Raw genomic sequence first — 19,653 nt, forward strand, 5'->3', positions numbered from 1 at the left:
GTACATAAACAAGCTGTTGTAATAGAATACAAAACTATATCCAGCCTACCTCAATTAAAATTTCCACATTTGACTCCCGTCCTGGGATATAGAAACTCTCTAGTACGTACAGGAACAAGACAAATGAGCAACTCATCCCGCACGCTGATGCAGTGAAGAGGGATAAAATGCGCAACTGCGTCGACATGGCATTCTAGAATATAGCTACGTGGACTCCTCTGCAGTTGTGTCAGACCAACGCCAGACTTACAAAAGAGCATGGCAGACAATGTAACTTTTATTGGAAGTGATAACAGGAGGGCATCGTCGTGGGGTGCATAGTCACCGTACTAGCAACTGGATGGGGTTCGAACCCCGTCGATGGCTACGGAATTTACGGCAATGTTATCCGCCGCATGGCTTCCTGGGGAAGGAAGTAGGCTTAAAGCTGTGCCCCGCGTCGTAGAGTTACAGGATACAGGGCTCCAGGTTAATTCTGCAGGCCATTCCTACTCCACGTTGAATTGGAAATTTGAATATATTTGATACTGTACTTGATAGGCATATTATATATAGGTGTAATATATAAGCCTACTAAGAAGAAATGTGAGTATAACGGTACAGTACATCAGTTATTCATAGATTTTAAAACGGCATATGAATCGGTTAAGGGAGATATTTTATATAATATTCTTATTGAATTTGGTATCCCCAAGAAACAAGTTCGATTAATTAAAATGTGTCTGTGTGAAACTTACAGCAGAGTCCGTATAGGCCAGTTTCTATCTGATGCTTTTCCAATTCACTGCGGGCTAAAGAAGGGAGATGCACAATCACCTTTACTTTTTAACTTCGCTCTAGAGTATGCCATTAGGAAAGTTCAGGGTAACAGAGAGGGTTTAGAATTGAACGGGTTACATCAGCTGCTTGTCTATGCGGATGACGTGAATATGTTAGGAGAAAATCCACAAACGATTAGGGAAACACAGAAATTTTACTTGATGCAAGTAAAGCGATAGTTTTGGAAGTAAAACCCGAAAAGACAAACTATATGATTATGTCTCGTGACCAGAATATTGTACGAAATGGAAACATAAAAATTGGAGATTTATCATTCGAAGAGGTGGAAAAATTCGAATATATTGGAGCAACAGTAACAAATATAAATGACACTGGGTAGGAAATTAAACACAGAATAAATATGGGAAATGCCTGTTATTATTCGGTTGAGAAGCTTTTATCATCCAGTCTGCTGTCAAAAAATGTGAAAGTAAAAATTTATAAAACAGTTATATTACCGGTTGTTCTATATGGTTGTGAAACTTGGACTCTCACTTTGAGAGAGGAACAGAGATTAAGGGCGTTAGACAGTAAGGGTCTTAGGAAAATATTTGGGGCTAAGAGGGATGGAGTTACAGGAGAATGGAGAAAGTTTACACAACACAGAAATGCACGCATTGTATTCTTCACCTGACATAATTAGGAACATTAAATGCAGGCGTCGACGTGGTTGGCGAGTTGGTATAGCGCTAGCCTTCTATGCCCAAGGTTGCGGGTTCGATCCTGAGCAAGGTCGATAGCATTTAAGTGTGCTTAAATGCGGCAGGCTCATGACAGTAGATTTACTGGCATGTAAAAGAACTCCTGCGGGACAAAATTCCGGCACACCCTGCGACGCTGATATAACCTCTGCAACTTGCGAGCGTCGTTAAATAAAACATAACTTTTTTTTTAATGCAGGCATGGTAGTGGAAGAAAGTGATGTCCGTACCTCATACTGACGTCGGCAGTGGAGGTGAATGGAAACAATATATCGGACTCATTATGTCTGACCTTAATTGTGTAGGCTATGTAGAATCACTCAATGGCGAAAAATATCTCAGGGGTGTCCGATGTAGTGTTTTGTAATATGTTATACTAAATGACTGATTCCGTAGGCAGGGGTGTACAGGGATAATTCTATCCATAGGGTTAGGCTCATATTAGAATAATTGGAAGGCTTTTTCCTTCGCGTATCGTGAGGTGTAAATGCTACTTAACTTCACTCTTACCTCGCTTACAAAATGGCGGACAGAAACAGTAATGCCAACGGAAATGCTTTCTTCACATTGATATTGCGAAACAATATCGGCATAAAAATAGCATTAGTATTGCAGTGCATGTGAGCAGTAGGAACACTAGCGGCGGTCAGTGGCGTATCAGGGTTATCGGGCACATCGAGGCGACATAGGTCTACTTACTGTCCTTCAAATAGCGCAGTGAGATGCTGCAGAATAAGTGGCGTATCACAATCATACAGTAACAACAAATGATACCAACATAAACAATTTTCCATATTTCTATTGGAATACTGTATACAGTAACTCAACAGAATTATAAAAGACAATCGAATATTGATGATTACAATAATAATAATAATAATAATAATAATAATAATAATAATAATAATAATAATAATAATATTCACAAGGTATCAGTGGCGTGTCAAGCTCCAACCACAACAAAGCCACACAGCACGAGAGTAACGACAGCCTAGAGCAATGAAGTAACAGCATTACACGCAGAGCAGTGATGCCAACACAACACATTCCCGCTGGTTACTGTGGTATAATGGTATTGCTGTCGTGTTGGCAGCACTGCGCTTGCTCAGCCCTGCAGCATGGCCGCCACTTCTGTGCGCCCATACCGACGCGCCAGGTCCAGGGCCGTCTGTCCCTGCTTATCCCTCGCCCCCCGCTCAGCGCCATGCTGCAACAGCAGCTGCACCACTGGGGCGTGGCCACACAATGCTGCACCGTGCAGTGCAGTCCACTGGTTTTCATCATCAGGCTCGTTGGGCCGCGCCCCAGCTGCCAGCAGCAGCTCACACACTGCAGGGTGCCCATACCATGCAGCCGTATGCAGAGCAGTCCAGCCAGACGGTCGATCCTTCATATCCGGCCGCGCCCCGGCAGCCAGCAGCGCCCTGCACGCATCCTGGCGGCCTTCACGTGCAGCCAGCCACAAGGGCGTGCGGCCATCACGATCCACTGCGTTCACCTGGCTGCCTGCATCCAGGAGCAGCTGCACCCTGTGTGTGTCCCCCCGCTCCGCTGCCCGGTGTAGCTCAGTCCTGCCTTGGCTGTCCTTCTGCTGTAGGTTGGGCCCGACCTCAGTCGCAGCTCTGAGCTTCTGCAGCAGACAAAACAATCTGGTCAGAGGAAGCTCAGTCAGCTAGGTGACAGTTCACTAGGCTGAGTGAAGCTGATGACAGTAGTAGTGACAGTAGCCATGACTACAGTAATGTCAGTAGTAGTGGCAGTAGCCATGACTACAGTAATGTCAGTAGTAGAGACAGCAGCCACAACTGCAGTGATGTCAGTAGTAGTGACAGTAGGCACAACTGCAGTAATGTCAGTAGTAGTGGCAGTAGCCATGACTACAGTAATGTCAGTAGTAGAGACAGCAGCCACAACTGCAGTAATGTCAGTAGTAGTAACACTAGCCACAACTGCAGTAATGTCAGTAGTAGTGACAGTAGCCACAACTGCAGTAATGACAGTAGTAATTACAGTAGCCATAACTACAGTAATGTCAGTAGTAGTGACAGTAGCCATATCTACAATAATGTGAGTAGTAGTGACATTAACCATAACTACAGTAATGTCAGTAGTACTGACAGTAGCCATATCTACAGTAATGTGAGTAGTACTGACAGTAGCCATAACTACAGTAATGTGAGTAGTAGTGACAGTAGCCATAACTACAGTAATGTGAGTAGTAGTGACAGTAGCCATAACTACAGTAATGTGAGTAGTAGTTACAGTAGCCATAACTACAGTAATGTGAGTAGTAGTGACAGTAGCCATAACTACAGTATTGTCAGTAGTAGAGACAGCAGCCACAACTGCAGTAATGTCAGTAGTAGTGGCAGTAGCCATGACTACAGTAATGTCAGTAGTAGAGACAGCAGCCATATCTACAGTAATGTGAGTAGTAGTGACATTAATCATAACTACAGTAATGTCAGTAGTACTGACAGTAGCCATAACTACAGTAATGTGAGTAGTAGTGACAGTAGCCATAACTACAGTAATGTGAGTAGTAGTTACAGTAGCCATAACTACAGTAATGTGAGTAGTAGTGACAGTAGCCATAACTACAGTAATGTGAGTAGTAGTGACAGTAGCCATAACTACAGTAATGTGAGTAGTAGTGACAGTAGTCATAACTACAGTAATGTGAGTAGTAGTTACAGTAGCCATAACTACAGTAATGTGAGTAGTAGTGACAGTAGCCATAACTACAGTAATGTGAGTAGTAGTTACAGTAGCCATAACTACAGTAATGTGAGTAGTAGTGACAGTAGCCATAAGTACAGTAATGTGAGTAGTAGTGACAGTAGCCATAACTACAGTAATGTGAGTAGTAGGGACAGTAGCCATAACTACAGTAATGTGAGTAGTAGTGACAGTAGCCATAACTACAGTAATGTGAGTAGTAGTGACAGTAGCCGTAACTACAGTAATGTGAGTAGTAGGGACAGTAGCCATAACTACAGTAATGTCAGTAGTAGTGACAGTAGCCATAACTACAGTAATGTGAGTAGTAGGGACAGTAGCCATAACAACAGTAATGTGAGTTGTAGGGACAGTAGCCATAACTACAGTAATGTGAGTAGTAGGGACAGTAGCCATAACTACAGTAATGTGAGTAGTAGGGACAGTAGCCATAACTACAGTAATGTGAGTTGTAGGGACAGTAGCCATAACTACAGTAATGTGAGTAGTAGTGAGAGTAGCCATAACTACAGTAATGTGAGTAGTAGTGACAGTAGCCATAACTACAGTAATGTGAGTAGTAGGGACAGTAGCCATAACTACAATAATGTGAGTAGTAGGGACAGTAGCCATAACTACAGTAATGTGAGTAGTAGGGACAGTAGCCATAACTACAGTAATGTGAGTAGTAGGGACAGTAGCCATAACTACAGTAATGTGAGTTGTAGGGACAGTAGCCATAACTACACTAATGTCAGTAGTAGTGACAGTGGCCATAACTACAGTAATGTGAGTAGTAGGGACAGTAGCCATAACTACAGTAATGTCAGTTGTAGTGACAATAGCCATAACTACAGTAATGTCAGTAGTAGTGACAGTAACCACAACTGCAGTAATGTCAGTAGTAATTACAGTAGATATAACTACAGTAATGTGAGTAGTAGTGACAGTGGCCATAACCACAGTAATGTGAGTAGTAGTGACAGTGGCCATAACCACAGTAATGTCAGTAGTAGGGACAGTAGCCATAACTACAGTAATGTCAGTAGTAGTGACAGTGGCCATAACCACAGTAATGTCAGTAGTAGGGACAGTAGCCATAACTGCAGTAATGTGAGTAGTAGTGACAGTGGCCATAACCACAGTAATGTCAGTAGTAGTGACAGTAGCCATAACTACGGTAATGTGAGTAGTAGTGACAGTGGCCATAACCACAGTAATGTCAGTAGTAGGGACAGTAGCCATAACTGCAGTAATGTGAGTAGTAGTGACAGTGGCCATAACCACAGTAATGTCAGTAGTAGTGACAGTAGCCATAACTACGGTAATGTGAGTAGTAGTGACAGTGGCCATAACCACAGTAATGTCAGTAGTAGTGACAGTAGCCATAAGTACAGTAATGTGAGTAGTAGTGACAGTGGCCATAACCACAGTAATGTCAGTAGTAGGGACAGTAGCCATAACTGCAGTAATGTGAGTAGTAGTGACAGTGGCCATAACCACAGTAATGTCAGTAGTAGTGACAGTAGCCATAACTACGGTAATGTGAGTAGTAGTGACAGTGGCCATAACCACAGTAATGTCAGTAGTAGGGACAGTAGCCATAACTACAGTAATGTGAGTAGTAGTGACAATGGCCATAACCACAGTAATGTCAGTAGTAGTGACAGTAGCCATAACTACGGTAATGTGAGTAGTAGTGACAGTGGCCATAACCACAGTAATGTCAGTAGTAGTGACAGTAGCCATAACTACGGTAATGTCAGTAGTAGTGACAGTGGCCATAACCACAGTAATGTCAGTAGTAGGGACAGTAGCCATAACTGCAGTAATGTGAGTAGTAGTGACAGTGGCCATAACCACAGTAATGTCAGTAGTAGTGACAGTAGCCATAACTACGGTAATGTGAGTAGTAGTGACAGTGGCCATAACCACAGTAATGTCAGTAGTAGGGACAGTAGCCATAACTACAGTAATGTTAGTGGTAGTGACAGTAGGCATAATTATAGTAATGTCAGAGGCCACATTAGTAGTAATAGTAATAGCTGTAACAGCAACAGCTGTTGTAGTAGTAGTAGTATTAGTAGTAGTAGTAACAATAGTAGTAGTAGTAGTAGTAGTAGTAGTTGTATTATTAGTAGTAGTAGTAGTAATAGTAGTCGTAGTAATAGTACTAGTAGTAATAGTAGTAGTAATAATCGTAGTAATAATCGTAGGAATACTGGTAGTAGTAGTGGTAGAAGTAATAGTAATAGTAATAGTAGTAGTAGTAGTATCAGTAGTAATAGTAATAGTAATAGTAGTAGTAGTAGTAGTAGTAGTAGTAGTAGTAGTAGTAGTAGTAGTAGTAGTAGTAGTAGTAGTAGTAGTAGTAGTAGTAGTAATTGTTCTGAAAACTGAAATTAAGTTTACTCTCCAACTGCAGCTGGTCGCAATCTCTGTTGTAACAGTTTGTATCAATCATTGCTCAGTAACTGTAACCATGGCAACAGCCCACACTTACTGCTGTCTTCTGGCGCTCCGCTTGCAGTTCGTCTGCCAGCTTCTTCAGTTCCTCCCCCTTCGCTTGCAGTTCTTCTCGCAGAGCCCGCAGTGCTTCCTCCTTACTCTGCAATTAAAACAAATTTGGTTAAGAAGAAATGAAGATGAAAATGATGATGATGATGATGATGGTGATGATGATGATGATGGTGATGATGATGGCGAGGGTGATTATGATGACTTTATGATAATAATAATACTAATTAGTATTAATATTATTATATAATTAGTATTATTACTATCATCATCATTATTAAAATGAGAAATGACTGAATGCAGCTATTACACTCCCTCGTAACTGTAACCATGGCAACGACTCACATTTACTTCTTCCAGCTGGCGCCTCATCTCCCTCTCAGCCTCCAGTTCTTGTCTCAGCTTCCCCAGCTGATCCTGGTAATTCTGTAATATAAACAATTCTGGATTAGAGAAAGCTCAGCTGGTTAGGTGATAGTCTGACTTGAAGCAACAGGTTTCATGAAGGAATCAAGCTGATGGCCGGTATACAGCATCAGGAAATGAGACAACAGCTACCAACGTATAATGTTTGGATAGAGGCTTTAAAGCAAGCCTCTCATTCTGCCTACGGATCTCCATTAAATGTTATATTTGTATTTTTATGATAAGCCCTAAAATAAACGCGGCTAAAATAACTGGGCATATGCATAGACTAAGACGAAGTCAGAAAAAAGAAAAGTTTGCAGAATCATGGACTTCCAGTGAAAGACTTGCCCTCGGGCAGAAAATTATAAATGGAATGGTGAAACTATACGTGCTCTTTCTTCCCAGACCACTTACCAGTTTTGGATCTAAGGAATGCAATAATTCCTCGGAATTGCAAAAGAAGCTAGTAAATTCTTGGTATTTATTATTTGCAATCTTGTATTTATGCTAAGTAGGTTTCTCGTCTATCTCTGCCATCAAAACAAAAACCAGAAATATCCTTGAACTAGCAAACGATATCGCTGTATGTGTATCGAATACAGAATCCAGATTTGTGAAGCCAATTTCTCAAAAATGGACATTTTGTCGGATTTATTATTTTTTACTTTACAACTGTTGACACATTTTTGTATAGCTATGTTCTAGGTTGTGTTTCTGTTCCTAAGTACAACATAAATGTATGTTAATAAGGCATTATCTGTTTTATTTTATAATCCATTCCTCAGCTCTTTACATGTCAACCCAGGGTGATTTGGTTATGGCTGTAATGTGTTTCATCTGCCTGTCTGTCCTATTGTTGTATCCCCTCATCTAACCCTCTGTAATCTTGTCATAGTTTTCTGCCTCCTGCCCCTTAAGCTTGATTTATATGTTGCTGATTTTAACATTATTTACTAGCTTCTTTCCTTGTTATCGTTACCTTGATGCTTTTCCAGAATCAATATCTGGCTGGAAAATTCGCTAGCTCATAATCATTTACACGGTCCAATCTCCTCTTTCATTTCTTAACTGTTTATAACAGTGGAATATCTTAATAACAGTCCTCACAGATATTTTTCTTTAGCAGTAGTAGTCAATTATTTCTTTTCATCTTAAGCTCGAAGGACATAACCTTTGCTTTTTAAGGAACTAGCATTGGAGGACCCAATTACACAGGACAAGGACAACACATCATGCCACACGTGCGTCTTATCAAATGTGGTTTGTAGACAGCTGCCTATATCACCACTCGTGCCTGCACTGAAGGCAGATGTATTCACCAGTTGTTCAGAGATTCAGTCCCTGAAGTCCTGACATCCCATTTCTTTGGAAGCTGCTTGTAAAATCAACCGGCTTATCGCTTTAAGTGAGTATTAATCCTGAACACGTTCAACTTGTCATTGGGTGTATTTTAGTCAATGGGACTTCAAAATAATACGCTAGTGAAATAAATAAGCAGCTTCATTAGAAAATTTTGCCAGCAAATTGGCCGGTGAAGAAGGAAGCTTGTTCAAAGCAAATACAAGCAGAGCCATATAAACCACACTTTAGCTATCCCCTCACCTAACCCACTCAACCTTATCACTATCCCAGGCCTCGTATCATTTAGCTATCGCTCTTTTCATCTTTCGGATATTGCCAGTAAAGTTACTGTCACTACATTGTGATGTATAATGGGGTACCCATATTTATCATTCAATGAAGTGCCCGTTTGAACACACCTTAGCGTCTGCATGTCTGCCTATTTTAAAGTTTTTCGTGCTATTGCTCCAACCTTTAATGTACCCTCAACAGTCTAATTGCTGTATCTGTAACCATGGTAACAGCACATCACCTTTCCCTGCTGGAGCCTCAACTGGTGCTCTCCTTCATATTTCTGCCTCAGTTCTTCTTTCTCCTGTAACCACAAAGGAATCAGGTTCAGACAGATGTAGCCCAGTCAGTAAGGTGGCAGTACGATGAGAAACAGAATAACTCACAACCAACTACATTTTGTACACATCATGCCTGCAGTGAAGACAGATGTATTCACCAGTTGTTCAGAGATTCATTCCCTGAAGTCCTGATATGCCATTTCTTTGGAAGTTGCTAGTAAAATCAACCAGCTTATTGCTTTGACTGACACGTCATTGACTGTATTTTAGTCAATGGGAATTCAAAATAAGACTCTGGTCAAATAAATAACCACCTTCATTAGAAAATTTTGTCAGAAAATTGGCCGGTGAATAAGGAAGCTTTTTCAAAGCAAATACAAGCGGCACCATATAAATCACACTTTAGCTATCCCCCCACATAATCCAATCAATCCTTGTCACTGTCGGCCTCCTGTCACTTAGCTATCGCCCTTTCCATCTTTCAGATATTAGCAGTACTGTTACTCTCACTATGTTGTGATATATACTGGCGTACCCATATTTATCATTCAATTACATGCCCATTTGAACATACCCTAGCATCTGCATGTTTGCCTATTTTAAAATTATTCGTGCTGTGCAATCACTCTATCTGTAAAATGGCAACAGCTAATCACTTACATTTTCCCGCTTGAGCCGCAACTGGTGCTCTCCTTCATATTTCTGCCTCAGTTCTACTTTCTCCTGTAACCACAAAGGAATCAGGTTCAGACGTAGCCCAGTCAGTAAGGTGGCAGTGCGATGAGAAACAGAATAACACACAACCAACTACTAAATGTACTGTCAACTACTAAACAACACGATATTCTAATACTATCTTCACATTTTGTACACGCAGGGTTGGAAAAAAAAAAAAAGTTCCATTAATAAAATAAAAAAACTTATTTTGTTTTGTTTTAAAGCGTTTTTATACTTTTTAAAGAGTGTCATGAAACAGTGGGTTTTTTTAATGTATTGCTGACATTGTCGCTAACTAATGCTGAGTTCTTGGCAATAAAGCCATTAGCTGACTTGCTGTCCTACATTTCTCACACATGGTGTGGTTTAGAGGAAAGGCTGCACATGTGATTCTGATTTATTTATTTCAGAAGACTGCACAATGGATAATGTGAAGAAAAAATTCCAATTTTGTTCAAGTGTGTAGACAAATAATCATGCCCTGTAAGTAATCAAAAGTATGCAACTGAACTTTTCTTTGGACACTCAGGAATTATATTTCGTACATTGAGACTCTCCCATCTTCTATGATATGATATTTTGAGTTGATTAATCTTTTAACTGTTGAAAATTATAAAGTTAACGTTTTTTAAATATGAAACATGTTTTATACATAGGGTTGCCAGATGGATAGGCTATTAGGCCTTAAACTAGCGAAAGTCCAGTTTGTTTAACAAAAAATTCGGGAAACCAGCATTTAATACATTTTAAATTTATCGCACTGTTTATTAAATTAAATAAGGTTATTTGTTCACAAAATTAATATTGCACTAACTAAAAAACATACATTTTTGAAAATTAATAGCGAATTTCATAAAAAATAATATTTTCAAATTTACCTGTGTTTGAATGTTTATAGCTATTTCACTGAAGATCTATCATCTATTAACAGTGAGAAATAATTTTCTGAAACATTATAAAAAAGTTTGACAGTCCAATTTTGAATTGATACAATGTTATATTTCTGATTTCTAAAACAGTGGGGCATCTGTTCCTGATGTTTGACCATTTATGGGCAGAAAGAGGTTCAAGAGAAGTCACAGGGCTCCCCGTGAGAGAGTAGAATTCGCTCCTGACGCCCAGCCCTATTCTAAACAATTTTAAAAACATCATTCAAAACGTACTGTTTTAAAACATGCCAACCTTGTGTACATGGTTGGGTATACAGATTCGTCTTAACTCTTCTTCAATTTCCCACATCTCCTATTTTGTGAATGTTTGGTATGAGCAAATAGTTCTGTGGAATAAAGCCTTAACTGTGACCTATTCTAAGGTCTTCAGTAATAAATCGACCCTCCCAAGTACTAACATTGTAACTCACATTTTTTACATTTTTCAAGAGATGAAAATGACGTTTTAAAATGATCGAGTAAATTAGTGTATACAAAAATGTAGAGTAACAATAAGATTTTACATACAATTGGGGAGGTTTAGAGCTATACAATGATAGTACTGGGAGAAAAAGAAACAATTTAAGACCATATTAACTAGGACAACTCAAAACCATAAAAAATTTAGTTATAATGTTAGTACTTGGGAGGGTCGAAATGTGTAAATATAAACAGCAGGCCTCTTACCTTTTCAGAGTCTTCTTTCAGCTTTTCCAGTTCAGCTTGCGTCTCTCTCAATTCTGTCTCTTTCAGCTTCAATATTTCCTGCAGCTTCTTAAGGTCGTCACTACTCCCTACTTTTTCCTCTTCCTTCCTTGCCTCCAAGCCATGCAGGCACCGCGAGTCCAACCTCTCCTTGAGGACCCTGACCTCCTCTATTAGAGGAAGCAGCAGACGTACCTGTCCCTCCAGGGTCTTCACCCGTTGCTTCAGGTCGGGGATTGGGTTGGGTTTTGCCATCCTGCATACCAGAACGAAGAACAACAGTGAAATACTATTCAGAAGTCACTAGTACTTCATCTATCTTATAGGAATAAAAATGAGATTTTGCAGCTTTCAAGGTCACTCTGTCACAATTACCGACCAAATACTTACATGGAAGGTTAGGAAAACACTAAGTACAGTAACTATTAAAATAAAACGGCTTAAAAAATTATTTCTACGATTCTCACAAGTCACGTATTATCGTTAAAACACAAGCGACTAATAAAATGTCACAAAGAAAATAAACGAAACACTAATTCTATATCAGAACGAATATTAACAACATATACTTCGACTTCACTCCGCAATTGCCACGCACGAAAACAGAAAACTTACATACAATGCTGCCAACGTTAATAATGTAAAGGAATTTCGATAAATATAAAATTGAAGAAAACAAAATAAGTATAAAGACTGAAACGTGATTATTTTTCATTAATCAAAGCGCATAACATTAAAAAGTTACAGGAGACGCTTTTATGGATAATATTTCAGATCTATTATTGTTTACACATGGACATCATTGAATAATAAATAGATGCACATCGGGTTTTTTTCTTCCACGAGATGGCGAACTCACACATCAAATCGTTTAATTTTCCTTTAATAGATAGCAGCACACTGTCTTGAACAGCGACATCTGCTGCCAAAGTGACAAAATACTTCGAATTCACAAAAGTAATGGTTTTCCACCGGTATCATAGATGACATATTAAAAAGGAAAATTAAATAATAAAAGAGAAACAAAATAATAAAGAAACTAAATCGAATAATGAAAACCGAAATTAAATAACTAAAAACGAGATGAAATAGTAGTAACCGAAAAAAAAATGAGAAAGCATAGAATAAAAACTAGATATAATATTAAAAACGATATAATTTAATACAAACGTAGGCCTAATAAAATGATAAAATACGAAATCAAATAATAAAATAATAAATACAATAATGGAAAACAAAAGAAAATAAAAAACGAAAATAATAAAAAAACCTAATAAATAATAAAAAACAAAAAAAAAATAAAAACGAAATCAAATAAAAAAATACGAAAGCAAATACTAAAAAAAAAAGAAATAAAATAATGAAAAACGAAATAAAATAATAAAAATCGGAATAAAACAATAGGCCTACAACATGAAATCAAATATAATTCGAAAGAGATAATAAAAAACTATTATAAACGGTTGTATAAACATTTATGTTAAAAAAAAAAAAGATTGAAATATATCATTTGATAAAATGCTTCTGCATGAAAGAGGTTGAAAAAAAATTGTATTACAATATAGAAATAATATTAATAGAATTCCATTGCATCCATATTTTACATTGTAGGATTCATTATTTTAACTTGAAATCGTCAATCTTGACAGGACACACAAAACTTTGGATTCATATACAGAGTGGACATCATTTCACCACGATCATTACCTTGAGTGTTTCCAGATCATCTTACTGTACGTTACAAATTTCGGTCTTTCAGTATCTTGTCATAAAACCCATCACACTCCACAGCACAATTTTTCTTACAGTTAGCATAGGCTAGCTCTCATTACTTCAACGCCGCTTGACAGGAATTTCTCTTTCGATCATTCATAATAGAAAATATTATTTCGTACGGATACTTTTCTTCCTGGCAGAGAGGGATTAAACTCTACTACATTACAAGAATTCTGAAAATTCAGGCATTTTCCATTCATTAAAGAATTGTGCAACAATCCACAGATAAAGCAACACTGAAATTAGGTTATGATTTACCAATATTTTAGCATAAATTACTAGTGGCTTCTGCAGCAAACGCTACAAAATTTATTAGACGTTCAAATAAAAATTTTTCAGATTTATTTTCAATGTAGAATACCAGACATTTTGAAAGTTATTTATTTCCATAATAATGAAACACATTCCCTCTGAATGTTTTTTTGTGCCAAATACTTTTTCTTGAACCTATCCATCTTCAGTTTTTGAGTTTCAACGCGAAAACGCAAGTAACAATGTCAGGACGATCAGTGGGTTTTTCATGTGGGAATAAAGCAATAGCTATTTCAGGTCATTGTGGATTGTAGGTGAAAGTTAAAAAAATTCAGGTTTGCTGTGCTTTCGAACAATAGACATAGCATCTTGGTATAGCTGCTGCATGTAGAGCTTGAAATGTAGAGGGTAAAATCATTTTATCCTGCTAAGATATCTTGCTGAAATAATCCGGAGACTACAAAATCTTGTAGGCCTCTTATTTTATCAGTAAGTAATGCCGTGTTTCCTTAGGAACTGTAATTTTTGCGCTCTCTCGAGCCAATACTGAAGAGAATGACGCATATAAGAATCTACACCACACCGCCATTAAGTTTATGAAAAAGACTCAACCCCGATTAATAACTAAAAATATTTGATTTTTAATAACAATATTAGTATCTTACGCAAGTTTTGCAGTTCTAACATCATTGCATTAACTATAATACTATTTCATTTCTAATGGTAATAATGTCATCAAACCACCTCAAGTTTTGTAGATTTCAATATCCAATACACAGCTGTACTCAGAAAATTACACACCGCAGAGTCAGATCTGTACATTATTTTTAATCGACAATTTCAATATTGTCTATGTACCGTGTAATAATAATAATAATAATAATAATAATAATAATAATAATAATAATAATAATAATAATAATACCCGAAATTTTAGGCCTAATAAATTAAAAGCCTTAATCAAAGAAGAACCAGGCAACAACTACGACAAAATCAGCAAAATACAGTCCACAGTCTTTTAGTGAAAGAATTATGATGCAAGAAAAGTAAAATTCATTATTGAAATGCATACACTATTATATATCTGCAAAATTAGAAAAATAACTACAAACTAATTAATACAGTGGAATTATAACTATTATGACAATGAAATCTACAGACTACGTATAATTTTGCTTGATCTCACTTAGTCCATGTATTAGGCTTTAGAATTATATCTGTATATTAAAGAAAATCCTCACAATAGCTTGAAATACGACTTCAGCACTGATATTTATACTTACTCTGCAAGGAAACGTGGAGAGTTACAAGACTGGAAAGGAAGTGCGCAGGGGAATGCTGAAGCTGCCAAGGCAACGAGACTGACGAATCAGGAAACTGGAACCAGAAGGCACTGCATCACACAAATAGCTTTTGTGGGAACTTGTACACAAGTAATAAGCTTATGCGTTACAAGAGCGGGATGTTGTAGTTTTCATGTTCGAGGAAAAGTTTAAAAAAGCGAAACATAGCTGAGCTTTTTTAATTTCCGAGAATTGAAAGAAAACATATCGCTCGTGCATCGTGCATTATTTTGTGCGAAAATCGTTTATTACATACCTGAAAGAGGAATTTCTAATTAGTTGCAATGAAACCTCCATCTTGGTTTCTATTTAATGATGGCAAATTTGCAAAACAAAAATATCTATCTTCAACATTGTTGCTTTAAAATGTTTACTATACTCCAGCAGGCCGTGATATACGTCTGTTTTTTTCCCCAGTCTATAAATGCGAACTTAAAACAAACGGTAAGGTTATGTAATGATTTATTTTTCATTTTAATATTTTAACAATATTATTTATAGACTATAAAATACTGCAGTAATAACATCGGCATCTGGAATCTTGTTGATTTTTCACGGCTTCCTTAATGTTACTTGCATCACGAATGCAGTAACTTTAGTGGAGTTGTAGAATTTACTTAATTTTTGCAAATATTTAAAAACAATTAACAGTGCAATTTAGGTGAAATTGCAGTTGTAATTTTCCAATTTATAATTATTGCTATATTGAATGTCTCTAAAAATAATATATTAAAAGCCTAAAGCAGTAAAATCAATATGTCACTTAAGCGGTAAGAAGAGGAAAATTGTTATGTGTGTTAGGTTAGGAATACTGAATGTGGAATTTTAGAATTTCCGCGGATTGGTTTTGTGCGGAAACCAAGCAAATACGCACGATCTTGCACAAAAGTAATTTACACGTACGCTATACTTAAACTGAACAATTTACAAGTGAACTAAGATATCTTACTAATACATTTGACAGATACAGTATATTTCGTGTACAAATCCAGACTGTTTCCTCTTCTGTGTTACTGAAAGCGTGCAACGGTCTGCGACAAAATAATAATAGTATGGTTGATCTTTTGACAGAATATGAATCTCGAAAAAAAATAGTAAGCGTGCTATCTTTCATGAACTGAAAAACTTTAAATATTATCTGACATGAGGTAACTACCAAATTTGCAATGATTACGTCTAATCATGAATCTCAGTAAACAAGTGGCGGATTTGTGGCGTTTGACTGGGCAGTAAACAGACCTGGTTTGTAACTCGCCACTGTAGAAAGCGATACAGTAACTATGCAAAATGTAAGTAAGAAGGATAATAAAGTTTACCTTTGATTGTTTCAATAAGAAAACGCACAGAAGTTACCAATATCAACCCCACTTACTATGAAACACAATAAGATGCGTTACAAACACTGGATAGCAAAGAAGCTGGCAAATACTTCAACAGCCAAGCCCGCAATGCAGCAAACAGCTACGGGATTCCCAACCACAGCCCACAACACAAGGTCACGTGATTTCTCTAGCAGGCTTTGGAGCATGATCAATAAATAAGCCATTAAGTCTGTGACGCGACTGAATCCCTGGCTGGATGAACAGTGAAACATGTCACGGAGGAAGACGGAAATACAAATAAATGTGTAGGAAAGAGGAAAATTAGTGCTAACGGATTTTGATGTAGATGATAACCAATGGGTACGTGGTCCACAGGTTTACCACTTTAAATTTGGAGCATAATGCTTATAGAAAAAACAACAAAACACAATTGTTATCTAAAAGCGGGTCAGATGTTACTAGTCAGTTCGCCTTCATCTGTTCTGGAAATAAGCAGCTTGGGTAGCTAACCATGGAAACAAGAAGTTGCTGACCAGCAAATTGTGATGAAAGCAAACAACATAGATACCGGTACAGACGGAATGACATGCAGATGTCACCTCTGGCAGAGCTGATTCACATTTTGTCAAGCTGGTCGTAACACAAACACCAGGACTGGCAATGTCTCTGGCTACTAGAAACATCAATGACTCCTTTCTAGGGAATATTTTCGGGTTATCAACCTGTGCTGAGGTTTATTAGAGGCAGTTGAAGAACTCAAATTATTCTTCAAATTCCAAAGCCTCAAATCTCATGTGATTAGCATGTATGTGGAGGAAATCCATCGTAGTATTCGTATATGGCTCGCTTGTCGCCCTCATTTCTCAGAATGTTTACCTTACAATCTATGCTAATAATAAATCTGTAGCCGAAATTTTTCTGGTAATTTTCGATTTTCCAAAAATAATTAGTCCTAACATATATAATTAACCACCCTGACACCGAAAATCGCTTTTTTGAAATTTTTATTTGTATGTCTGTCTGTCTGTATGTTTGTTACCTTTTCACGCGTGAATGGCTGAACGGATTTCGATGAAAATTGGAATATAAATTAAGTTCGTTGTAACTTAGATTTTAGGCTATATGGCATTCAAAATACATTATTTAAAAGGGGGGTTTATTATAGGGCCTGAATTAAATAAATCGAAATATCTCGCTTATTATTGATTTTTGTGAAAAATGTTAAATAACAAACGTTTCTTTAAAAATAATTTGCGATAAGTTTTATTCCTTGAAAAATTTCGATAGGACTGATATTTAATGACATAAATGAGTTTCAAAATTAAAATAAACTGCCATCTAAGGCCGTGTAATGAATTAAAAAACAAATGACTTGCCTTGGACAGCAACAATCGAAAGCTATGAAAGATAGCCTACAGAGATTGGTTCTGTGTTTGTATGAAGTAATATCGGAAGCTAAATTAACCGATTTGTATAATTAATTATTATTTCAGCATTGGAAAGTGTAGTTTCTCTAGATAGACATAATGCTATAATGTCATTAGAGTAACTTCTGATATAATATAATATAATATAATATAATATAATATAATATGTAATATTATATAATATAATTTAAGTTATTTGAAGAGTTCAGAACCATAGTGGGCCAAGCGCCATTTACTGAATACCTAGAAAACAGGGGTTAAAATTAAGTTATTACCATAATTCAATGGAAACCTATAACAAGTAAAATAAAATATACACATTAAATCTAAATGATGTCAATCTTCATTAAACTATGGTTGCATGTAATAAAAATTAAGAAACTTGTTAAAGGAATTGTCATTGCACCAAATGAGTGTCTCCGGACCAAAATGATCGCATTTTAATTATTTGGATGCAATTTAAATTAAGTAACATATTAAACGATTTATCCTTCTATCAAACACGAATGTTCCCTGGATCAAATGTCCTATTTTAATTATGTAATTACTTTATATTTATTTCTAACGGGTGCAGCGGAGCGCACGGGTACGGCTAGTAATAAATAATTTTAGTACTGCTCCATGTGTCACTCTTCCACACAGCCAATAATGTTTGATCAATAGCTCCATGGGAACCAGGAAAACAACACAAACACGGAGTTCCTAAGCTCGACGTTGATAATTGATAAAATAATACAATGTGGAAGCGTCGGTCGTGAATTAGAATCCAGGTTAGAATATAAATCAGTTCTCAATATGTTGTGCTGTACTGTATGTAGTGCGATGTTGGAAAACTAAACATGAGCCTTATGTGGACCTCACTGGAGACGTGGAATCCTCCACGACGTGAAAGTGTCGTGCCAAGACCGAGAAAGATATCACAGCCAATCACTAACTTAATTGAAGGATATAAAGATACAAATTTAAATTAAAAATCTATTGACATAACACAACGTGACATGAAAGTTGAAACTGAATGTACAGGGTGTTCAAAAAATCTCGCAACCCATGAATTCTATTTTTCTTTTCCAGAAAATATTTTTCTATTTATTTTACATTAGGTGCTGGAAGTAGGCCGCCGTTCTGGTCTTCACACAAGTGAACACGATTAATCATGATGCTGAACACAGTTTTCAATTTTTTTTTCGGAGATGGTACCAACATTGTTCTGAATATCGCTTGAAATTCGGAATTACTGTGCGAATGAGTAACGTAGATAGTATCTTTTAGGTATTCCCTCCACAAAAAAGTTAGGTGTTAAGTCTGGAGATCGCGATGGCCATAACTCCCTTGAGATCAGTTGTACTGGAAAATATTGTTCCAAGTAACGCATAGTGTTGTTGGTCGTATGGGCTGTGGCACTGTCCTGTTGAAACCATGTATCCTCCAAATTCTCTTCTGGCAACGTGTTGACAAATTTTTATTTTGAAGAAGAATTAACACCTAGTGACTTAGCTCATTTTAAGGAAAGGCTGTACTTCCATATCTTACAATGTTAAATTCCTCAATTTTGGGTAGGGCCTACACTTTTCTCAGAAGTTATAAAATTTGGAAAAAGGGCATATGTAACATTTCTTTACGTATACAACCGGTTAAATAAATTAAAAATTCCACTGAGCGGTTGGAAAAAAAAAGGTTTTTTTCTTTGATAACATTTGTTGCATTAAGAATTACTACAAATTAATTTTTACTTTTTCTGAATGTAGAAATAATCTTTTTTTTTAACATACTGTATAAAATGCCATCACATTGATATTGGGTATTAATTTCAGCCTTCTGAGTACAATTCTTTCTGAGAAAAGTGCACTAATGTCACACGGATTTATTTATAGTCCTGTAGCCAGTACGCCCTATCACTGCCTTCCTTAATAATTCTTTTCGGGCACTCCAACTGCTCGTGTTTATATTTTTGTAGGGCGATCATGCAATAAGGTTTGAAATTTTATCTGATGTACTGCGAATGTCTTTATTAATTGAATTTATTTCTTTATGGTACAATATAGGCCTTCTAAAACATATTATTTAAATCATTTCTCAGTCCTCGAAATTACTTATAGATATGAAAAA

The 19,653-nt window shown here is 37.0% G+C and overlaps 2 protein-coding genes across 2 annotated transcripts in view; both read right to left on the reverse strand.

Moving 5' to 3' along the window:
- Positions 1 to 19,653, reverse strand: part of LOC138714245 (trichohyalin-like) — a 221,158-nt gene that overhangs the window by 40,006 nt on the left and 161,499 nt on the right. The window contains exons 14-15 of the mRNA XM_069846595.1: positions 9,737 to 9,799; positions 9,037 to 9,099 (exon numbers count right to left, since the gene is read on the reverse strand). Of these exons, the coding sequence (XP_069702696.1) occupies positions 9,037 to 9,099; positions 9,737 to 9,799 (126 nt within the window). The remainder of the gene's footprint in view (positions 1 to 9,036; positions 9,100 to 9,736; positions 9,800 to 19,653) is intronic.
- The window catches only part of LOC138714385 (protein enabled homolog), a 110,023-nt gene that overhangs the window by 13,582 nt on the left and 76,788 nt on the right, over positions 1 to 19,653 (reverse strand). The window lies entirely within an intron of this gene.

The sequence above is a fragment of the Periplaneta americana genome, chromosome 2 (genome assembly GCF_040183065.1).
Source record: "Periplaneta americana isolate PAMFEO1 chromosome 2, P.americana_PAMFEO1_priV1, whole genome shotgun sequence".
Taxonomy (NCBI): domain Eukaryota; kingdom Metazoa; phylum Arthropoda; class Insecta; order Blattodea; family Blattidae; genus Periplaneta; species Periplaneta americana.